The 23,125-nt window shown below is 43.5% G+C and overlaps 1 protein-coding gene across 1 annotated transcript in view; it reads left to right on the top strand.

The window, feature by feature from the left end:
* XYLB (xylulokinase) overlaps positions 1 to 14,426 on the top strand; it is a 49,459-nt gene extending 35,033 nt beyond the window's left edge. Inside the window, exons 16-19 of the mRNA XM_021705877.1 lie at positions 6,235 to 6,293; positions 7,398 to 7,484; positions 9,384 to 9,479; positions 14,283 to 14,426. Of these exons, the coding sequence (XP_021561552.1) occupies positions 6,235 to 6,293; positions 7,398 to 7,484; positions 9,384 to 9,479; positions 14,283 to 14,360 (320 nt within the window). The 3' untranslated portion in view covers positions 14,361 to 14,426. The remainder of the gene's footprint in view (positions 1 to 6,234; positions 6,294 to 7,397; positions 7,485 to 9,383; positions 9,480 to 14,282) is intronic.
* The last annotated feature ends 8,699 nt before the right edge of the window (positions 14,427 to 23,125 follow it).

Below are 23,125 nucleotides of genomic sequence, written 5' to 3'. Positions count from 1 at the left end.
TAGTGTAGCTACCAGTTGTCAGCTCTCACAATGCTGTGGGGTTCCATCGTGATTGTACCATGATCCGTTTACCGTTGTTCTGTGATGTACGTTTGCACGTGTTACCAACCGCGCTGCTAGGAACAGTCTTGTGCAGGCCCTTGGCTGATTTTTCCTTACTTCATCTCTTCTGTGTAACAGGTATTGGTAGTAAACTGACAACCTGAGTGGATGGATTTTGTTTCTGGAACTTCTCATGTTTGGCTAGCATAATGCTTACTTTGCTAATCAAATACGTTTAGGGTGGGCCTGCTCACTCAGGCGCCACGTCGGCACAGGGGCTGCCATGCACTAGCCCAGTCCACATTTATTTATTTATTTATTTGAGAAAGAGAGAGCACAAGCAGGGGGAGCTACAGGCAGAGAGAGAAGCAGACTCCCTACCGAGCAGGGAGCCCAACGCAGGGCTCGATCCCAGGACCCCGGGATCATGACCTGAGCCGAAGGCAGATGCTTAACGACTGAGCCACCCAGGCACCCCCTCTTCTCTCTTCTTTACCTCCCATTTTCCATTTCCAGGATGTTACTGTTCAGTGTGCATTACGCATCAATAATTATTTAAATTATACACTTGGTGGCTTTCCTTGATTACCACTATTTATTATATCACACATCTAAGTGGTTTTGTATTTGGCTTTCATCTTTGCTTCAGGACATCCTTGACTAATTCTTTCATGTAGAGGTGGGGGTAAGGGGAATGGTCTCTGACTGTATGAAAATAGTTTAATTTTGCCTTCACACTTAAATGCTACTTTTATAATATGTGGAATTCTGAATTCAAAGATCATATTATTTTAGAACTTCGAAAATAATGTTCGTCTTCTGACTTTTAGCGTTGCCAGTGAGAAGCCCATCTGGATGGTATTTTTTTCCTCTACAGAATCTTCTAGAATCTTCTTTCTTAGGATTTTGGAAATTTCTCAACTAAAGTCTGGGTATAGGCCTTATGCCTTCATTGTGCCGAGCACCCCCTGGCCCCTTTTGCCTGAATATATCTGACTTTTTCTACCTTGGGAAAATTTATTACATCATTTCTCCGATGATTTATTTCCCTTCATTTTCTCTGTTCTTTTTACTAGAATTCATATGAGGCCAGTGGTTTCCGACAGAGGTGATTTTGCCCCCCAGAGGATTTTTGATGATATCTGGATACATTTTTGGTGTCACAAACGGGGAGTGCTCCCGGCATCTCACTGGCAGAGGCCAGAGATGCTGCTGCACATTCTGCAGTGTGTGCAACAAGCCCCCACAGCCAATGATTATCCAGCCCAAATGTCAGCTGTGCCAAGCTTGAGAAACCCTGTCTTATGCAGACCAGATGTTGGCTCTCTGGCCCTAATTGCACTTTGCTTTATTTCGTCATAGAACTTGTCACTCTCAGGGGCCCCTGCCTGGCTCAGTCGGAAGAGCATGTGACTCTTCATCTTGAGGTCGTGAGTTCGAGCCCCACTTTGAGTGTAGAGATGACATAAATAAGTAAACAAAATTTTTGAAAAATGAACTTGTCACTATCATGCTCTATTTTTAAATTTATCTTTTTATGGTCTGTCCTCCCTCAACTAGAATATGAGCTCTCTGAGAGGAAGAATCTCATCTGTCTTGTTAAACTATCTATTCCCACTTCTTTTTTTTTTTTTTAAGATTTTATTTATTTATTTGAGAGAGAGCATGAGAGGGAAGAGGGTCAGAGGGAGAAGCAGACCCCCCCGCTGAGCAGCGAGCCCGATGTGGGACTCGATCCTGGGACTCTAGGATCATGACCTGAGCCGAAGGCAGTCGCTTAACCAACTGAGCCACCCAGGCGCCCCTCTATTCCCACTTCTTAAACCACTACCAGGTGGCAACTGGGCTCTCCCTAAATATTTGTAGACTGAATAACTCTAAAAGGATAAATGAATTCTGTGTCTTCTAACTTTATTCTTTCTCTTTCCTTATCACTTTAAATCATAGGGAATTTCCTGGATTGTATCTTTCAGGTTATTATATTAGATATGGCCATGTTTATTCTACTGTTTAGTTTTTCCACCTAAATTTGTTTGTAATCATATATCTTTTTTTTTTTAAAGATTTTATTTATTTGAGAGAGAGAGAGTGAACACAAGCAGGAGGGGGGTCAGAGGAAGAGGGAGAAGCAGACTCCATGCTGAGCAGAGAGTCCAATGTGGGGCTCTATCCCGGGACCCTGAGATCATGACCTGAGCTGAAGTCAGACACTTAACCGACTGAGCCATCCAGGTGCCCCTCATATATCATTTTTTTAATTTTTAGAACTCTTTCTTGTTTCCCAGTTCTTCTTCGTAATGGTTTATTCTTTTTTATGGATTTATACCCATTCAAATACACCAGAGGATAAAATATTGGAATTTTTTCAAATTTGCCCTTTTGTTGCCTGGGTTCTTTTCCTTCTGAGGTAGTCTGTTCACATTGATCTTTCTCTTTCACACCATTGATTTTTCTCAACTGTCTTGGCTGGGGGTTCGTAGTACTGAATGAGTAACTGGTTCTCAGTGGAGACAGCAAGCAAGGTCCCTCCTCCCAGTGTCCCCTACCCCCGCCCCGCCTGCCCCACCCCACCCGCCCTTTCCAGGCTGGGGAAGTAGATGGGGTGACAACAGGCAGATTTAAGTTGAAACTTGTGAGCACTGTACAAGCGTTAAAGTTGGAGTCCTCCCTACGAAGGCTCTCCACATGCCAAAACCAGCAGGTTTTTATTCTGTTTGGAAGATGAATGCAGCTTATTTCTATGATGGGTGCATGTCTGTCCCTTTCCACGTCTGCCCAGGCAGCTCAGTGGTACTGCAAGTTCTGATTCCCCTCAGGCCCCCCAGGCACCCTCCCCAGGTTAGCTGCTCACTTTGGCTGGAGGGCAGTTCTTTAGCTTGAGGTCAGATGCCGCTGCTGCTCAGTGGAAGTGGGTAGAGACAGACAGGCTCAGAGTCTTGCATTTTTGAAATCATTGGTCTACTGTCAGTGCATGAGTGTTCCCATATCCCCACAACATTTAGCATTAAGCACCTTTGACTCCTTTGCTAATCTGAGGGATGGATGTAAACTAGTATCGCAGTGTTACTTTCATTTGCATTTTTTTTCATTAATAATGACTTTGAACAGCTCTTTGTAACTTTGGTTTTTTTCCCCCGTGAATTGGCGGTTTTTATCTTTTACCATTTCCCCTGTATTGGATTTCCCATCTTTTTCTTAACAGTTTGCAGGAGTTTATCAGATACTTCGAATATTACTAGATCCTTGTCAGCTTTCTGTGTCGCAAGCATCTTCTGTCATTTGTCTATTAACCTTATTTATAGTGTTGGCAACTGAACAGAGTTTTGATTAAATTAAACCTGCCAATATTTCATTTTAAATTTTATGCTCTTGAGATATTGTTGAAAAGGTTTTCCCCTCTTTCAGTGCCACAGAAATTTTTTTTTTTTGTACATTTTGTACTGTTCGTGTAACTTCCACATTTAGGACTCTGATCCTTCTGGAGTTCACTTTTGTGAATGGTGTAAATCGGGATCCGGTTTAACTTTTTTTCCACATGGTGACCCAGTTTTCTTTTCCTCCATTACTTGTAGTGCCTTCTTTATCATTTATCAAGTTTTTATATATATGTGGGTCTCTCTCCCCATCCCCCTTTCCACTCCATTGGTTTATTGGTCTGTTTTTGGGACAAACTATTATTATGGCTTTGTAGTATGTATTAGTTGGCCAGGTCGCATAGCAAAGTACCACAGACTGGATGGATCAAACAACAGGTATTAATTTTCTCACAATCCTGGAGGCTAAAAGTCTGAGATCAAGGTGTCAGCATGGTTGTTTTTTCCCGAGGTCTCTCTCCTTGACTGTGTCTTCACATGGTTTTCCCTCTGTGTGTCCTAATACACTGTTCTTTTTTTTTTTTTTTTTTTTTTTTAAAGATTTTATTTATTTATTTGAGACAGAGAGAATGAGAGACAGAGAGCATGAGAGGGAGGAGGGTCAGAGGGAGAAGCAGACCCCCCGCCGAGCAGGGAGCCCGATGCGGGACTCGATCCTGGGACTCCAGGATCATGACCTGAGCCGAAGGCAGTAGCTTAACCAACTGAGCCACCCAGGCACCCCTAATACACTGTTCTTATAAGGACAGCAGCCATATTGGATTAGAGGCACCCTAATGGCCTCATTTCAGTTAACTACCTTTTTTTTAATATTTTATTTATTTATTTGACAGAGAGAGACACAGCGAGAGAGGGAACACAAGCAGGGGGAGTGGGAGAGGGAGAAGCAGGCTTCCCGCAGAGCAGGGAGCCCGATGCGGGGCTTGATCCCAGCACTCTGGGATCATGACCTGAGCTGAAGGCAGATGCTTAACGACTGAGCCACGCAGGCACCCCAGTTAACTACCTTTTTAAACGTGTATCTGTCTATCTCCAAATACAGTCACATTCTAAGGTACTAGGAGTTAGAACTTCAACATATAAATTTTGAAGGGACACACACAGTTCAGCCCAAAACACGTCTTAATGTCTAATATAGCAATTCATCCCCTCACTTTTCTTTTTTCAGTGTTGTCTTAGCCATTTATGGATCTTTATTTTTCCACAAATATTTTATACTAACTTGATTCAGTTCCTTTAAAAAAAAATCCAGTTGGAATTTTTATTTAGGTTGCATTGAATTTATAAATTAGTTTGAAAAAATTGACACTTTTATAATGTTAGTTCAAATCCAGCCAAGACTGTGGAATATCTTTTAATTTACTTAGATATTCCTTTTTGTACTTTAATAACAGTTTCCATTTTCTTTTTCCTCATAGAGGCTTCTGAATTCTTTGCTAAGGTATTTCCTAGCTACATTATATTTCTGGTTACCATTGTGAATGGTAATTTATTTTTTATCACATTTGGTAATTGGTTATTGCTAGAAATGCCATTGATTATTGTAAGTTGACTTTTTTATATCTGGCAACCTTATTAAACTTTCGTTTGCCTATTTTTAATTTTTCTAAGTAGATAGTTTATTGTCTGTAAATAATAATGGTAGTTTTATTTATTTTCTTTCAATCCTTATATATTTATTTATTTTTCTTGCCTTATAGGCATGGCTAGTAAAACTAGTACTATGTGACAGTGTATTGGATAGTATGAGTCTTTGTTTTGTTCTTACTATTAACGATCTATTGCTGTGTAACAAATTACTTCAAGACTTAGCAGCTTAAAACAACAATGAACATTTATTATCTTACATGGTTTCTGTGTGTCAAGAATTTGGGATTAGCATAACTCAGTCGTTCTGGCTGAGGTCTCTTCTAAGGTTGAAGTCAATATGTCATCTGGGGCTGCAGTCATCTGAAGGCTTGACTCGGGCTGTAGGATCTGCTTCCCAGGTGGCCAGCTCACACAGCTGTTGGTAGGAGTCCCCAAAGTGAGGGAACCAAGAGAGTGATCTGCAACAGAACAGGATAGAAGCCTCAGTGTCCTTTATGACCTACTCTTGGAACTCACAGTCCACCATTTACACAATATCCCACTGGTCACAGGAGTCAGCCCTATTGACTGTGAGAGGGAACGACATAAACATATCTGGAGGCAAGGATCATTTGGAGGCCATTTTTTTGAGGTCTGGGAGACACACCAGTCTTAAAGAAAATACTTCTAAATGTTTCTATTAAGAATGACGTTTGTTAGGGGCACCTGGGTGGCTCAGTCGTTAAGCGTCTGCCTTAGGCTCAGGTCATGATCCCAGGGTCCTGGGATCGAGCCCCGCATCGGGCTCCCTGCTCAGCGGGAAGCCCGCTTCTCCCTCTCCCACTCCCCCTGCTTGTATTCCCTCTCTCGCTGTCTTTCTCCCTGTCAAATAAATAAAATAAAATCTTAAAAAAAAAAAAAGAATGACGTTTGTTATAAATTTTGGATAGATGGCCTTTATTAATTTAAGTAAGTTCCCTTTTGTTCCTGGTTTGTTGACAGATTCTTTTTTTTTAAATGATTTAAAAAAATGAAGACAGTAAGAGGTAGTGGGGCAGCAGCCTCGCAAACGAATTACTTGTGACAAGCCTGCATGGACAGCGCCAGCTCTGGAGCTCTCCTTGAGTCCTGTGTGATGAGCAAGAGGCATTGGTCCAGTACAAGCCCTTTGTGGCTGAAGAACTCTAGAAAAGTCTTTTTTGTCTTGGGGAGATTGTTACAGCCATCAGTGTTTTCTTCTTCCTTGCAGTGCCCAAGACAAAGATTTTGGCCACTGGAGGGGCATCTCGCAACAGAGAAATCTTACAGGTATGTGTTAGTGATAGGCCAAGCAGTAGGGCCTCTTCCATGTCTGTTACTTCTAAGAGCCAGACACTGTCCAATAAGGACTGCCTCTGTTCCCACTCCTGCAGATGTCTGACAGTCAAGCTGTCACATCATGGGGCTGTCAGGGTCTTACTGGGACACTGAGCATTTTTGGATGTAGCCTGAGGCTGTATCAACTATTGACTTATAATATACCTGTCTCAGGTAAGATTCTCTAAAAGAAGAGCCTGAGATGGGAATTCTTCTATAAGTGGATTGTTGAGAAGGTGCTCCCAGAAGAGAGTGAGGGGGGCAGGTAGCGCCGAGGGAAATGATAAGCAAGAATGTGATTTCAGCTTCGGTTCCATCCCATAGGGAAGATCTGAAACGTGAACTGTACCACAGACTTGGTTCCACCTTGGGTAAGGGGGCCAAGTGGCTAACCTGGAGAGAGGTGAGAATAACCTCCTATGAGAGGCATCCTCTGTTCATCCAAGAGCAATTCCTTTGAGGAGGGGCAGCTGTAAGCCATCAGCTGATACTCATAGCATCTGGGGGAGAGATGCACAGCAGTCCAGTAATGGAATCCAGATGGGGCATCAGTAGCATCCACTCTAATATTTCCGGTCAACTAAGACTCCCAAGTCTTTTCCATGTGAGCTCCACTGAGTAGAGGTCCTCCATTTTAAAATTATGCAATTTATTTTGGGGAGCTAAATGGAAAAATTTATCCTTAGTCCTATTAGACATGCCCTCTTAGTTTGGGTTTGTTTGAGCTTGTTGACATTAGTCTCTACCTCCAGCCATCTCCACCTTAACTATTTGCTAAGTATACTTCCTAAATCTTCTTCCTTGTCTTTGATAAAATGGTTAAATAGTGCAGGGACAACCTGGAGAGCTGTGGCCCTCCACTAGAGACTGCCCCCAGGTCATCCTGACTATTATTATCAGGGTGGCATGGCTGAGTATACTTCCTTTAAGGCAGTAGAGGTGGAATGGAAGGCATCAGAAGACACATGAGGAAAGAGAGCGTAGAGCATGTGTGCCAAATGTCCGTGTTCTGCCCAAGGAATGGCTTACTACAGTATGAACCTTCCTCCTTTCCAGGTGCTTGCAGATGTGTTTGGTGCCCCAGTGTATGTCACAGACACTGCCAACTCAGCCTGTGTGGGCTCTGCATACCGAGCTTTCCACGGTAGGTCGAGGGATGGGGAACAGAGGCTTCTGGAAGAGTTGGGGCACTGGCGGGGCTGAGGAGGATAGAAAGGGGAGATTGGAATGTTCCCAGTCTTTAGGGACATTGGAGTCTTGGGCTTTAGTTTCATTTTTCTCCTCCCAGCAGGCAAGAACCAACCCAAACCTTCTGTTCTTTTATTCTGTACTTAAAGTGGGGAAAGAAAAATAGGTTCCTAACTGAATGAGACTTGGTCATGGTCAGGCTCAGCACAGGGACATTGGGAAAGAACGCAGGACATGCTTGAGGGCACATGGGTGTGGGTCTGGACAGCTAGTGGGCAGGAGAGGTGGATGAAGTCCAGGGCCATCTTTTCAGCAAATGCAGGAAGTGGAAACAAAGCTGAAGGCTTCAGAGCCAAACAGTCCAGTACCCTGGACAGCTCCATGGGGGCCGCTCGCTCTGATGGCAGCCTTGCTGAAACTTGGACCTCCCCCATCTAGGCAGGTTCTCCTGGGAGCTGCCCATGCCCACAAGGGGCCCATTTAGTCAATTTGCCCTGTCCCCTGCCTGCTCAGACTGCTCCTCCAGCTGCCCATTTACCTCAAGGGCTCTCTTCCCTCTGGCAGTTCTCTTCATGCATTTACTCTTCACTTTTTAACACACCTATTTAAACTTACATGTTTCTTTCAACACTGAGAATTAATCAGGGACCAGATCCTTCTCTTAATAATTAACCTCTCACTCTTTTACTCCCCTTTACTGCCCTTCCGGGACTCCGCTGCTATGTGGCACTGAGTTTCTTTTTTATTTTTCCTTTTCTGTTCTTGTTGCGTTGCCAGAGGTTATCTGGGGTACTGCCCACTCTGCCCTCCAAAACCGAAGCCCAAGCTAAGTCCGAGCACACCGGTCCCCACCCTGAGGTGTCTCAGCCACTTCACATCTGTTCTCCCCAGCTGCATCCAGGCTGAACCTCACACATAGGCGGTCTCTGAATGAGTGGCCAAGGGACCAGTGTCTTTTGATTGGTCTCTCTGCTGGCCCCCCCTACCCCCCACCCCATTCCCATGCAGCCCTGAGCCGAGATATCCCAACATCTGCTTGGAAACCTCGTGTCTTGCCCGGGCCCTGCCTCACTTGCAGTGGTCCTGTGTTTCCCTGCCTATCTGATAGTACTCCTTAACCCGCCTAGAAATTCCTCACTTTTCCTGCCCCCCCTGCCCCCGCCCGACAGCAGCCTCCCTTCCTCGCCAGCCCCACGCTCATTTGCTTGGGGAGTATTTACTGAGGGCCTCGGGTATGCAGGCAGTGTGCGAGGCCCCAGGGCTCTTCTGGAGACCCAGTCCCTGGCTTCACAGAGCTCTGGGGGCTCAGCAAGGGAGGGACCTTAAATCTGGGGCCAGAAATTGTACGAAGTTTCTGAGGACAGCAGATGGTACTTAGGGGTGGAGGGTTAGGGAGCCTCGGAACAAGGGACATTGTGAGCGGCAGCTGGTCTGAGAAGAGTGTAGGTCCGTGAAGAGAGGAGACCGGGACACTGGGGAGTGGGGCCAGGTGAGGGAGGAGAGGCAGGTAAGTCCTCCTGTCAGATGCCAGGGGCCCGCCGCCCTGCTGTGACAGGTGCTGTCCCGCTGAGCAAGACAAACTAGGCCCTGCTGGGGAGAGATCTGCACATCAAATTTCTCTCTTCTGTCTCTCTCTTTTTCTCGAACAGTTTTACTGAGGCACAATTTATATGGCATAAAAGTCACCCAATTTTAAGCGTACAATTCAGTGATTTTTTAGTAAATTTACTGAGTTGTGCAACCATCACCATAATCCTGTTTTAGAATATTTTATCACTCCAGAGATAAGATGCTATTTTCAGTTAATGTCTTCATTTGCAACATGCACTGATGTGAAATGAGCTTTCCCTTCTGGGCCTTGCAGCTGGAACAGACGTGCCCTTTTCAGAGGTTGTGAAGTTAGCCCCAAATCCCAGATTAGCTGCTACCCCAACCCCAGGAGCTGCTCAGGTGAGAGACCATCAGAATTTGGTCATAGCCTTTGCATTGTGAAAACCAACCACAGTTAACCCTTGAACAACATGGGTGACGGGTGCCAATCCCCTTGCAGACACGAAAATGTACATATAACTTTTGACTCCCCCCAAAACTACTAATAGCCCACTGTTGACCAGAAGCCTTAATGATAACATAGTCAATTACTACATATTTTATATATTGTATGTGTTATATACTGTATTATTAAAATGAAATAAACTAGAGAAAAGAAAATAATAAGCAAAATGCATTTACTATCTACTCTATCAAAAAAAATCCACCTGTACTTGGACCTGCACAGTTCAAACCCATGATGTTCAAGGTCAACTGTAGGTTTTTTTTTTTCCAAAAGGTAAGTTTTGCTCTGTCACTTAAAGTTGATGTGTTCAGCTAATGGGGAAATCCTACTTTTTGGTTTTTAATTGTCAGGGAAACAGAGCAAAAGGGAGCCAGGTTGTCAACTGAGATTTATAGATACTGCTGATTTTATAGCCTCAGGGGTCAGATCAATTGCTGGGTGTATCTTCAGTGTTGCATATGCCTCAGGACGGGCCCTGACATTTCACGGGTTACAGAAGCCACAGAAAGACTCTGTCACTTAAGCGTAAGAAGTGCTGCGTTTCTAGCCCTCAGATCTGAAGTCTGGATCCAAGACAGGTGTGCGGTTCCCCAGGCCAGGAAATCCCTGGGAAGGCAGACCCCACTTGTTACAGCTTGGGTTCTCTGGAAAGCAGACCCTGAGATGCCGATTAGGGTGTAGGGACATTTATTGGGGGTGCTCGTGGGATCTATATCTGTGGAGGGGGAAACGAGGAGGCAGGATGGGGCAGAGGGAGGAGGTGAGCCACAGGGCAATCTCCCTGGAGCCCTCAGCCAGTCCTAGAGGAAGTTATGAAGCTGGGCTGACTCTTTGGACTTTAACCTAGCTGGGGTGAGGGGGCCGGGCCGTTATACCTTATGTCAGCCAGTCTGTGTATGCAGGATGGGGTAAGGCAGCACTCTCTAGCCAAAGCCATCCCCAAAGGGGGCCGTCAGCTGAGGGCTGGGAGAATAAGGTCTTCATTCTTGAAGGGCAGTCTGGGTGGTATGCCACAGCATCCACCGTACCTCTGTTCCTGTTCCCAGAAGGTTCTTGCAGCCCAGCAGCAGGGCTGCACAGACAGAGGGCATTATTACTGATGTAGCAGTCAGTGTGAACTTCATGCTTGCACCAGATTTCCTTGGCCCTGAAGTGCCATTGGACGATGTGGAGTGGGCCCAGGAGGATACTGTGCACACGCTATGTCTGCATCAAAACTGAGTGACCCCAAGCTTAGGAAACTCCCAACTTATAAAGGAGCTGCAAGCAGATCTTCCCAACCTTTGCCCTCGAGGGAGACATTATCTGTACTAGCCTGATCAGCAAATAAATTTTCCGTCTGCCCCAGAGGACGACTCTATCTCTGTCTTCCAATGCTACTTGCTGTATAAACATTGAAAAGATAGTCTGCAACAAAAGCTGTCACCAGTCACGTAGAAACACCATGGAGAATTGTCTCCCAACATATCTGGGAGCAGAAGCTCCCTGTTTCCAGGTGACTACGTAACCCACACGCATAGGTGTGCCCAAGCTTTTATTACTTTGTCCTTATGTTGTGTGTCCTTACCTTTAAGAGCCAACTCAATGCAGTAGAAAGACCCTAAACTGATAGAAAGGGCCTTTGGGTTTTCATTCTTATCCAGCCTTTCCTTCAGCATATGACCTTCATGTGACCTTGAACAGCATTTCTCATCTCCGAGCTTGTTTCTGCATCTGTGAAGTGGGACAACATCTGGTCCTGCCTACTTTTAACCCACTCATTGTGAAGTTTGGAAAGACTCCCTAATTAGAATGGCTTTATTATGTAACAAGAAGTCTGAAGGTAGTTGTGGGGCTGGTTCCGTGGTTCCACAATGTCAGGGCTCTGGGTCATAGTCTCTGCAATTCTACAGATCAGCAACGGACAATGGCACCATGAGAACCACCTATGTCATTTCCAATTTTCTAGTAGTCTCATTAAAAAAAAAAAAAAGTAAAAATAAATAAATGACTAAAGATATTTTTTATCTAATCCAGTATGTCTGAAATATTGCCATTTCAACAGGTAATCAGTAAGAAAAATTGCCAATGTGCTATTTTACATTCCTCTTTTTTGTATGAAGCTTTTGAAATCCGAGGTGTATTTTAGACTTGTAGCACTAGTCCCAGTTCAAGTACTCCCAGGCTTATATGACTTATGGCTATGGTGTTGGGTGGCAGCGCTTTAGATGTGCTCTCGATGATCACAGGATGTCTTCCGCTTCTCCCAACATCCTGCTCCCCCACCACTGTATCCATAGGCAGGAGTGAGAGCGTGGCGTTGGGCAGCCCCTCCTCATGCACTTCTTGCTCATCAGGGACAGAATCCTGGTCTATTTCTCTCAACTCCCCCACCAGACGGCCACTTGGTCATATGGTCACCCTTGGTTGTAAGAAAGGCTAGGGTAGGTTCTGGCTCCTTTGTCCTCTAGAAGGAGGCCCACGAGGGAGAAGGTAGCTGGGAAAAGCTTTAGGGCAGCTGCACCTGTCTCCTTATAGGCAGCAAACACTCTGTGTGTGTCCCCACCTTCCCTGGCTCGCCCATGACCAAAGTCACTAAGGGCTCCTGGAACTCTGTACCCGTCAACCCAAGTGCAACCTCAGAATCCTTCGTAACACGAGGTTGCAAGCAGCAGCAGTCTATGACTGTTGGTGTAATGACCTATTGGAGGACTGGTTTGTAAACTTGGGAGCAGGGGAGCATCCTCTGTGTTCTCTCTATGGCACGTACAGCAGTGGTTGTGCTCAAGTAGAAACTCCAAACTGTACCAGTGTTTTCTCTCGGCTCAGCTGAATATTGCAGTTTCCTCCTGACAGACGAGATCCAAGCTCCCCGTGAGTTCTCTGTTCTCTGTCACCTTCACCGAGTGGCCCCAGATGCGCCAAGAGTGGGCCCTGGGTGCAAAATCAGTTACTAAAGTTTGGAGCTAATTAAGCCAAATGAAGGAGTGGGATTAGAATGAGCTAGTAGTGGCGTTTGTGAGTCGCAAGGAAATCTGGGTCCCTTGTCTGTAAGACACCATGTGCTAACCTGAAGTGCCCACATTTCTCAGGCAAGACTTATAGAGTTACAAGTGAAAACAGCTTTTTTTTTTTTTTTTTAAAGGAGGGGGGAAGGAAGGTTAAGAATGTGGGGTTGTGAGGGGTGCCTGGCTGGCTCAGTTGGCAGAGCGTGGGACTCTTGATCTCGGAGTTCTGAGTTTGAGTCCCACGTTGGGTGTAGAGATTATTCAAAAATAAAATCTTCTTAAAAACCTTTGTCCCTTATTGGTTTTTGGTTTTGGTTCATTACCCAGCACACTGTATATATAATTTTGTGGCCCACTTAAAAAAAAAAAAAACACTACAGTACAACATGAGTATTTATATTCTTAAAAATGAGCATATACATTATTTTTAATGACTGCATAATATTCTGTCTGGCTAATGAACCATAATTTACTTGTTTTATGTCTTTTATATGTCTTAGAGCAGTTGCTTCTAGTTTGTTTTTGTTTTTTTTTTTAAAGATTTTACCAATTTACTTGAGAGAGAGAGAGCACAAGCAGGGGGAGGGGAGGGAGAGGGAGAAGCAGGCTCCCTGCCGAGCAGGGAGCCTGACGCAGGGCTCAGTCCTAGGACCCTGGGACCACGACCTGAGCCGAAGGCAGACGCTTAACCAAATGAGCCACCCAGGTGCCCCTCTAGTCTTTTAATTACTGCAGTTGAAATTATGTGGGTAAAAGGTTAACAAAACCTTTTCCTATTCTGCATGAGAATTTGAACTTCAGTTGAATTTCTAGCTCTGTTTCCTTTGGAATGTCACAGTATTGGTACACAGCATTGCTTATGTAAAAATGGCCTTTAATTAGGGCACTGCATCTGGAGTGGGAAAACCGTATATACCTGAGGGGAAGTCATACTTAGGGCTTCCCTGAGTCCAGTGACGTCTCATGGGCATGTGTCTTGCCTATGGAGTTGTTACAAGAGATACTCCTGTGCGGCATGAGGTTTCAAAGCTAGGGTGGTTCTTACATCTGTATGATGTGCGTTTCACCTCCTTGCACCTGAGCCGTAACATGGGGGGCAGGGAGACCCTTTCCTGGACACTTGTGCCAACCGCTATAAGGACCACTGCGTGGTCTTTCACTGAAGAGAAGCACCTGCAGCCACTGTACCAACTGGTATGTTTCTCCAGTGTATCCTGTTGAGGGCCAGGGTGTGGCGCAGGGTAGTCTTAGGAGACTGGACGGTTAGTCAGGTGTGGCACCCTACATTTAGGATGGTTTCCTTAGGAGAGCTTTGCAGAAGTAGAATAAATGGGTCAAAGGCTAGGGGCATTTTCAGGCCCTTTAATACCAACGTACAGTCAAGTTGATTTCCAGAAGGGTTGTACCACCAGCTTCACCAGCTGTGCGATAAGCCAGCATTTCCAGGTACCTTCACCAGAATTTTTAAAAATTTTGTAGATTTGATAACAAATTTTTTAGTCCTAATTTGCATTTTTTGAAAATCTTAAAGTATAGGTTTGAGAACTACTAGCTTTTCCTCTTTTGAGACTTGATGCTTCCTGTCCTTTGCCCAGCACAAACACTTAAATTGCAAGTAAATGGGATGCTAAATTTTAAAAATTGCAAGTTGCTACGAGATGAGAGGCACCTCTCCCTCCCCATTCTAAACTGCTCTTTCTGCCCCTCCAGGTCTACGAGGCCCTTCTCCCGCAATACGCCGAGCTTGAGCAGAGAATCCTGTCCCAGACCCGGGGGCCTCCAGAGTGAATTCCTCAGGCCCAGGCACCCCTGTTAGCCCTGCCTGCCCAGGCTCACTGATCCCACTTTGAGCCATGCTCCTCCTGGACAGCAGGGATCCTCTTCCCTGTCCTGAGTGACTCTGCCTGCCCACCTGACTCCTTGCGGTGCTCCAGCCCTGCCCGGGACCACCTGAAACCCACCTTAGCACATCTTCCTGAACATAAATGGGCTGATTCTGTGCCCTTGTGCCCGGGGCAGGAAAGCATCTGTCTTTTCCTGTCCTTTATCTTGGGAGGCAAGATAAAACAGTGAGTCTGGGATATGTCCAGTAAAAATTGTGACTTTGCCCCTTTCAAATGCAGAAGTAAAGCTAATATAAGGACCTAATCAGCAGAACAGGGGAGACAAAACTATCCCCCATACCCCCACCCTAGCAACCTCTTCCCCAACTCTGACTCTTTGGCTACTTCTCCTCAAACTGTAACCCACAGCCACCTGCCCCCCCCATACTGTGACCCTGTGGTCCATCCTCCCTCCTCCAACGCTGACCCCCTCAGCAGCTTCCTCCCTCCTCATTTCAGTGTCTGAAGGGCTTCCTAGTGTCTTCCTTTCTTGTCTTCCCTGTGCTAACCCCTCCATCAAGTTTTTGCCCTTCTCACCTCCCAGCTTCTGTCCCCTCATCCTCTGTGATCTCTCCTCCCTCCCCATGCCCGCCTTAACTCATTACCTCCCACCCAAAAAACTTGACAGGGCTGATGACCAAGCTTCCTGTCCTCTCCCATCAGCTCTGCCCACAGGCTGCCTGACTCCCTGGCACACGAGACCACTTGCAGGGGCCCTCTCCCAGGTAGTACAGGGCAGCACCTCCCTCCCTCCATCCCTTCCTTCAGGGAGCATTTCTCTAATTCTGGATTTTGTTGATTCTTTTTCCGGGGTGTCATTTAACATATTCTCTATCTTCTGTATTTCCTATAAATTGGTGATTGGATCTAATACAGAGCTCCTCAACCTCAGTACTATTGACATTTGGGGCTGGGTAAGTTTTGGTTGTGGGGGGGGCAGCAGGGTCACTGGCCTCGACCCACCAGATACCAGTAGCATGCCCTCCCCAAGTCATGAGAATCCAAAATGTCTCCAGGCATTGCCACATTATCTCCTGGTGGGGATGGGAAGGCAAAATTGCCCCCGGTTCATAGCCACTGACCTAGAGGCTTGATCTGATGCACGCGGGATTATTTCCCTTTTTATGTCAGACAATTTAATAAAATGGTGTTGTGTTCTTCCATTGGGAGGCCCATATGTCTGGTTTTATCTCATTTGGGGGATGTTCAAGCCTAGCTCCATTAGTTCACTAGGGATACCGTTTTGTTATTCCTCTTCATTTATTACCCGGGATTCTTCTGTGTGAGAGACATTCCCTGCCCAATTACCCAAAAGAGCTAGGAGAGGCTGGATAAATACTTTCCTCTGTTTACCAGTTTTCAAAATAATGGGTTGATTCCCAAGCATCCTCTAACAGCAAGTAGGTTTTTATTTCTAGTGTCAATACCATACATTTAATATATTTTATGTATTTTAATCCATTACAGTAACTATTTCTGTCCTTGTCTTCTTTTTTGATAGTCATTCTTCCCAACTTTTCTCCTGCTTTCCTGAGCTTTCGTTCCTTCTTCTTTACTGATAGTAATGCTCTGTGTAGTCCTTAATTATTGCTGGTCCCCAAATTTTTATCCTCATCTCTCTTTCTCTCCCATTCTATCCTCTCTTGTTGGATAATTTCATCTCTTCTTGGGTTTCAACCACTGCTTCTATGCCAGGAACACCCAGACCTATGCTTTCATCCAGAACTTTCCTTGGAGTCTATTAGAATTCTCAGAGGGGTACTTCAGACTCCACTTATCTTCCCTTGCCCTTCCCCAAACCTCCTCTCGTGTTCCTGTTTCAGTGAACTGGCACCACCGTTCATCCATCCATTCATTGAAGAACCCAAACCTCAAATGCAGATGTCCTCTCCCTTTCCCATGTCAGATCAGTCACCAAGTGAGTTTGGTTATTCCTTTGTTAACTCCTAAAGCAGTTCCTTTCTCTCCTTCCCTCCCGTTTTACTTTGGATCCTTTTATTCCTTGCTCAACGTATCACAAAAGCCTACAAATAAAGTCCTGTGTGATCTGCTTCCTGCAGAATCCCTCAAATTTTACCTCTGCTGCAAGCCGTTGCCTAAACTGGAACGTCAGTTAAACCAGACTGCTTGTGGTTTCCATCCAGAGTGGAAAAATGCTGCAAACCAGGTCTGGGACCTGGTCAATCAAGGCAGTGGAGAGGGGGACGTCAAAGGAAGAGGTTTAGAAAATGAGTGGGACCAGCAGCATCACTTCTGAGAGAGATGAAGTCATCTTGAAAGGAAGTGGTGTCCCTAGCAGGCTTGGTGGATGAAGGGGAGAAAGAAAGCAGAAAGCTGAAGATAACAGCCTATCAATAGCAAGTCAAAGATTCAGAAGAAAATGGACAACTTTCCCACCCCTACTACCTAGACATGACTCATTAAAGAAATTTTACAACATTGACCAACAGAAAAAGATTCTCTTGGACCAAGAAACAGCGAAAGCCACTCAATCAATCCATTTCCCATTTTACCTCTTCCCTCATAGAGTTGCCTGTTATTGCAAGGGTGTCAACATAAATAGAACAAGGAATTCACTGTGTATACAAATACAGGAAGAAAACAAAGAATCATAACTTTTCAAGCTGATGAAATACTCCAAAATAAAGAGAACAAAAGACAGTAAACTGTAACAACCCTCCAACATGAACTCTAAATTTTGAAACAATTGTGGATATGAAAGATACCACAGTTCAGGAAATTTAAAACTCAGAATAAAAATGAAAAAGCGGGGGGCGCCTGGGTGACTCAGTCATTAAGTGTCTGCCTTTGGCCCAGGTCATGATCCCAGGGTCCTGGGATTGAGCCTCACATCGGGCTCCCTGCTCAGCAGGAAGCCTGCTTCTCCCTCTCCCTCTGCCCCTGCTTGTGTTCCCTCGCTCGCATTCTCTCTCTCTGTCAAATAAATAAAATAAAATCTTTAAAAAAAAAAAAGAAAGAAAAAGCGGGGTGCCTGGGTGGCTCAGTCGTTAAGTCTGCCTTCGGCTCAGGTCATGATCCCGGGGTCATGGGATCGAGCCCCGCATCGGGCTCCCTGCTCCGCGGGAAGCCTGCTTCTCCCTCTCACACTCCCCCTGCTTGTGTTCCCTCTCTCGCTGTCTTTCTCTCTGTGTAAAGTAAATAAATAAAATCTTTAAAAAAAAAAAAAAATGAAAAAGCAACAGGGCTATGTGAAAAGAGAAATGACCAAGCTTGGGAAACAATTTGAACAAAAAATTAAAACCATCATAGATATGAAGACAAAATCACAACATATTCAAATAAAAATAGAGATGACTACAATTACAGTAAAGCATATAGAAGTTGGGAATGACAAAAGCTAAGACAGCAAAAAATACAGAGGAAGAGCTGAAAAGGTCCAGAACAAAAATGATAGGTAAAGAAGAAGTAACACAGGCAAAATTGGAGCTCCCAGAAGCTACCAAAAAAGAAGACTGTGGAATTGCTTAATACTTAAAACTGCCCCAGGAGAGGGACACCTGGGTGGCTCAGTCAGTGAAGCGTCTGCCTTTGGCTCAGGTCATGATCCCAGAGTCCTGTATCAGGCTTCCTGCTCAGCAGGGAGCCTGCTTCTCCCTCTGCATGCGGCTCCCCCTCCTTGTGCTCTCGCTCTCTCTGACAAATAAATAAATAAAATCTTAAAAAAAAAAAATGCCCCAGGAGAAATTTCTGAAAAAGCAAAAAGAAAACCTAAATCTTTATCTTGAAAGGGCCCCTTTCTTACATAGCAAAATTGACCCAGAATGATCAACTGAGACATATTCTGGCAAACTATTAAATTTTGAAGGTGAGGAAAAGACTAGACCAAAAGAGCTAGTTTCTTACAAAGGAAAGGTCAGGTTGGCATCAGACTTCTCAAAAAGCAAGTAGTGGTGGAGGAACATTTTCAAGAAGTATAAAGAAAAAAAATAGGAACTAAGAATGTGTTTTGTATCAAGCTAAGCTGTCTTTTAAGTATCAAGGATACATGTAAGTTTTAATCATGTGAGAGCTCAGGAAATATTGTATTCATAACCCCTTAGGATCTTACTAAAAGACAAGCTTCAACCAACTAGGAGATGGTTGGGGAACTTTAGCAAAAGGACTGGTGGTGAGCATTGAGTATTTTTAATTTCAGATTTAAAACCAAAACGAAAGAGGAGATGGGGTGAAAGAATAGTATCAAATGATATTCTTTGACAAGGTAGAAGTAACAATGAAATAAATGAAAAAGAAGGGAGAGAGGAGGAGGACAGTACAAAGAGGTCTTTGTTGCAAAGGCAGTCTGTACAAGGCAAAGGGCATCATTTAAAGTTGACAAACCAAATAGTTGGGGCTTGAGTAAGGAAAAAAAGAGACAAAGAATTATATAAAGGTACAAAGATAATCACCAGAAGATAGAAATCTCCCTCAATGCCCAAAGAAACAATAATAAAAGCAATAAATCACATAGTGAAAAACATGCAGTGAATGTAGCATCATACACAGTAAATACATAATAAAAATAAGCATAGAGTCAAATTAATAAACTAAAAGGCTCAACTCATCTATTAAAAAAAGTTCAAAAATGAGCAAAGGGAAAAAAAAAAAGAAAGGCAAACCAAGAAATAGACTCTCTCTCTCTTTTTTTAAAAGTAGGCTCCATACCCAGCATGGAGCCCAATGCAGGGCTTGAACTCACAGCCCTGACATCAAGACCTGAGCTGAGATCAAAAGTCAAATGCTTAACTGACTGAGCCACCCAGGTGCCTCAAGAAATAGACTCTTTAACTATAGAGAACAAACTGGAGGTTATCAGAGGGGAGGTGGGTAAGAGGATGGGTGAAAAAAGGTGACGGGGATTAAGGAGTACACTTGTGATGAGCACAGGGTGATGTATGGAAGTGTTGAATCACTATATTGTACACCTGAAACTAATATTAGTTATGTATAAGTTAACATACGTATATGTATGTTAACTAACTGGAATTCAAATAAAAACTTAAAAAAAGTTCAGATTGGCTCACAAACCAGCATCTTATCTGTTATTTACAGGAGACACATCTAAAATGATCTGGGCACCTCAGTCGGTTGAGCGTCTGCCTTTGGCTTGGGTCATGATCCCAGGGTCCTGGGATCGAGTCCCTCATTGGGCTCCCTGCTCCACAGGGAGCCTGCTTCTCTCTCTGCCTCTGCCTCTCTCTCTCTCTCTCTGTCTCTCATGAATAAATAAATATTTAAAAAATAAAATAAAATAATTGACCCATAAAAGCTAAAAATTAGGTGGGCAAAAATATACCAGGCAAATACAAATCATAAAAAGCAAGATTACAATATTGATATATGACAAAGGTAGAATTCAGGAGACAACTAGATAAATCAAAGAAGGACACTATAATGCTAAAAGCCACAATTCACAATGAAGGTATACTAGTACAAATGTTACAGCCTCAATTATTTCATTTTTCAACTTTAAATTATTTTCTTTGATTTCACCTATAAATTCCAACAGAATCTATATATCTTTTGAATATATACTGAACTTTGCATCTTATAGTAAGGAATAATAATACATAATCGAGGATACACCTATTATTCTCACTCACAGAAATTGGCCATTTATTGTATCACAAAGAAAACATAATTTCCACAAAATAGAGATAATACAATCTTCTTTAATCACAATGCAATAAAATGAGAAATTAATAAAATATATATTTTTAAGTTTCACCTGGAGAAAGACTTTTATGAATTATTCTTGGGGCAAAGGGGAAATAGAAACCAAAATTTCAGAGCTTTTAAAAAAAGATTGATAATTAAATCTGTGAGAAATAATTAAAGCATTGCTAGGTGAAATATAGCTTTAAAATACTATAACACGTGTCAACTATACTCAAATAAAAATTTTAAAATACTGTAACATTGATGAAAGAATAAAACTTAAATAAAAATAGAACTCAAAAGCAAAAAAAAGGACGAAATGAACAAAAGAAGGGATGTAAGAAATAATGATAAAATCACACATTAGAAAAACAGGAAAAAATAAAATTAATGAAGAACATTTTTATTATCTGAAAACAATTGGGGCACCTGGCTGGCTCAGTCGGTTAAGTGTCCCACTGATTTTGGCTCAGGTCATGATCTCAGGTTGTGAGATAGAGCCCCACATCAGGCTCTGTGCTCAGCACTGAGTCTGCTTATCCCTCTCCCTCTGCCCCTCCTCCTGGTCGCACTTTCTCTCTCAAATAAATTTTAAAAATCTTAAAAAAGGAAAAAAGAAAAACAATGAAAAGAGACAAACCACCAGCTAACTTACGTAAAAGGGGGAGGAAGTAGAAATATTAAAAATAAAAATGATAGTGAAAAATTAAGATTAAAACAAAATAATTTTTAGTTTTAAGGACTATTTTGTACAACTCTGCAAATAATTTGGAAACCTAGATGAAATGGTAATGACCTAAGGTACTAAAGTGACTCCAGTAGGGGGTCTGGGTGGCTCAGTCGTTAAGTGTCTGCCTTCGGCTCAGGTCATAATCCCAGGGTCCTGGGATTGAGCCCCACGTCAGGCTTCCTGCTCCGCGGGAAGCCTGCTCCTCCCTCTCCCACTCCCCCTGCTTGTGTTCCCTCTCTCGCTGTGTCTCTCTCCTCAAGTAAATAAATAAAATCTTAAAAAAAATAAAATGACTCCAATAGAGAAAGTTTAAGCAGACTAATTTTCATTAAGGGAAATAGAAAAGATTATCAAAGACCTATAATATGAAAAAGGCTCTAGTTCAGATGGTTTCACAAGAGGATGCTACCAAACCTTCATTGTTCAGTTAATCCCTTTGCTATATAATGTATTTCAGAACATTGGAAAAGAAGAAACACTTCCAGATTTTTTTTTAAAGATTTTATTTATTTATTTGACAGAGAGAGACACAGCGAGAGAGGAAACACAAGCAGGGGGAGTGGGAGAGGGAGGAGCAGGCTTCCTGCTGAGCAAGGAGCCTGATGCGCAATGCGCGAGGCTTGATCCCAGGACTCTGACATCATGACCTGAGCCGGAAGGCAGATGCTTAATGACTGAGCCATCCAGGCGTCCCGACACTTCCAGATTTTTATGAAGCAAATATAACATTGATTCCCAATACTAGGTTGCAAAAATAGCCCCAATTCTTCACTTATCCCTATATCCACATACTTGGCCATGAAGTTTTGTTGTGTCCTCCCTGTCTGACTCTGGGCTCAGCCATGCAAGTTTGGTCAATGGGATTTTCACAAACAAGATGCAAGCATTGGCTTGGAAAGTCCTTATGCAATTGAGATTTCTCTCATTTTGCTCTGTCTTTATTATGAAATGTTTGTGCCTAACCTTGCCTGGCCAAAGCCATCAAGGTAACTGACTATCCCAGACATGTGAGTGGGTCCAGATGAGACCAGAAGCACTGCCCAGCCAAGTCCAATCTACAGATTCATGAGCTAAATACATGTTTATTATTTTAAGGCATTGAGATGTAAAGTGATTTATTCACAGTAATAGATAACTGACATAGAAATTGGTGCCAAATCAAAAAATGATTATATGTGACATTGGAGCTGGGCTGTGGGTGGGGCTTGGGAAAATGGTGAGAAAATTATTTTAGGAGGCTGAAAAATGCAAAGAAACTGAGCACCTGTGGTAACTTGGAAGACAGAAAATGTACCTCCTGAACATTTGGGCTTGAGAGAAGACATTTCTAGGCAGAATGTTGAAAATGTCAGCTGACTATTACTCAGAAAAGAACTAGCCAGATTTGAAGTAGAATTTAGATGGAATGTAAGGATGCTAGAACAATAACTTCCTCATCTCCATCCCTTTAAGCCAATAAAGATATCAGACTTATGATACAGCTTTAGGTAAAAACAAAATCAAGGGCTGAAAGACACTTGGCTAAGACCTCTGAAAGAATCAAGGCATTGTCTAACAGACTTTTCCAGTTGATTAAAAATGACTTCCAGGAAATATAAGATTCTTGTCCCACAGCAGCTTGATATCTAAAATATCAGTGATTAAGCCCAGAGAGCAAGTGATATCTCAAATGATTGGATATGGCTTTTGGTGTAGAGAGTGGATTCAAATCAGACCCAGAAGATCCACAGAACTTTTTGGAGAGGTATACTAATAAAAGTGACATCAACCTAGATTAAAAGGGACTAAATGTAAAAAGACTCTGGGCCCCCAACTTTCTTTGGACAGGAAGCAGTTTGAGGAAGTTGTTCAGAAGGCATATTTTCCAATGCCCTCTTCAGAAGTGTTTAAGGAGGGCAATGCAAAGTGAGAGATGTAGAGGGTGAAGCCAAGAGCCACGGAGAACAATGGACTGGGGTGCCACTTTCAGTGTGGCAGATAAACTCTAAAATGACCTGCAGTGATCCCTGCCTCCCGGTATTCACACCCTTGTGTAACTCCCACCTCCTCAGCGTGAGCAGGACCTATAACTCGATTCTAATAAAAAATGACCAAGGTGATGGTATGTCACTTCTGTAATTATGTTACATATAAGTATAACTGCTATCTTCCTAGCAGACTCTAATGACTCTCCCTTGCTACCTTTGATGAAGTAAGCTGCCCTATGGAGAGACCCACATGGCAGGGAAGTGAGCAGCTTCTGTCTAATGACCATCAAATGATTGAGGCCCTCAGTCCAGCAA

The sequence above is a fragment of the Neomonachus schauinslandi genome, chromosome 1, assembly GCF_002201575.2.
Source record: "Neomonachus schauinslandi chromosome 1, ASM220157v2, whole genome shotgun sequence".
Classification (NCBI taxonomy): Eukaryota; Metazoa; Chordata; class Mammalia; order Carnivora; family Phocidae; genus Neomonachus; species Neomonachus schauinslandi.
The sequence above is the reverse complement of the archived record's forward strand: the minus strand, read 5'-3'. Positions and strand labels throughout refer to the sequence as shown.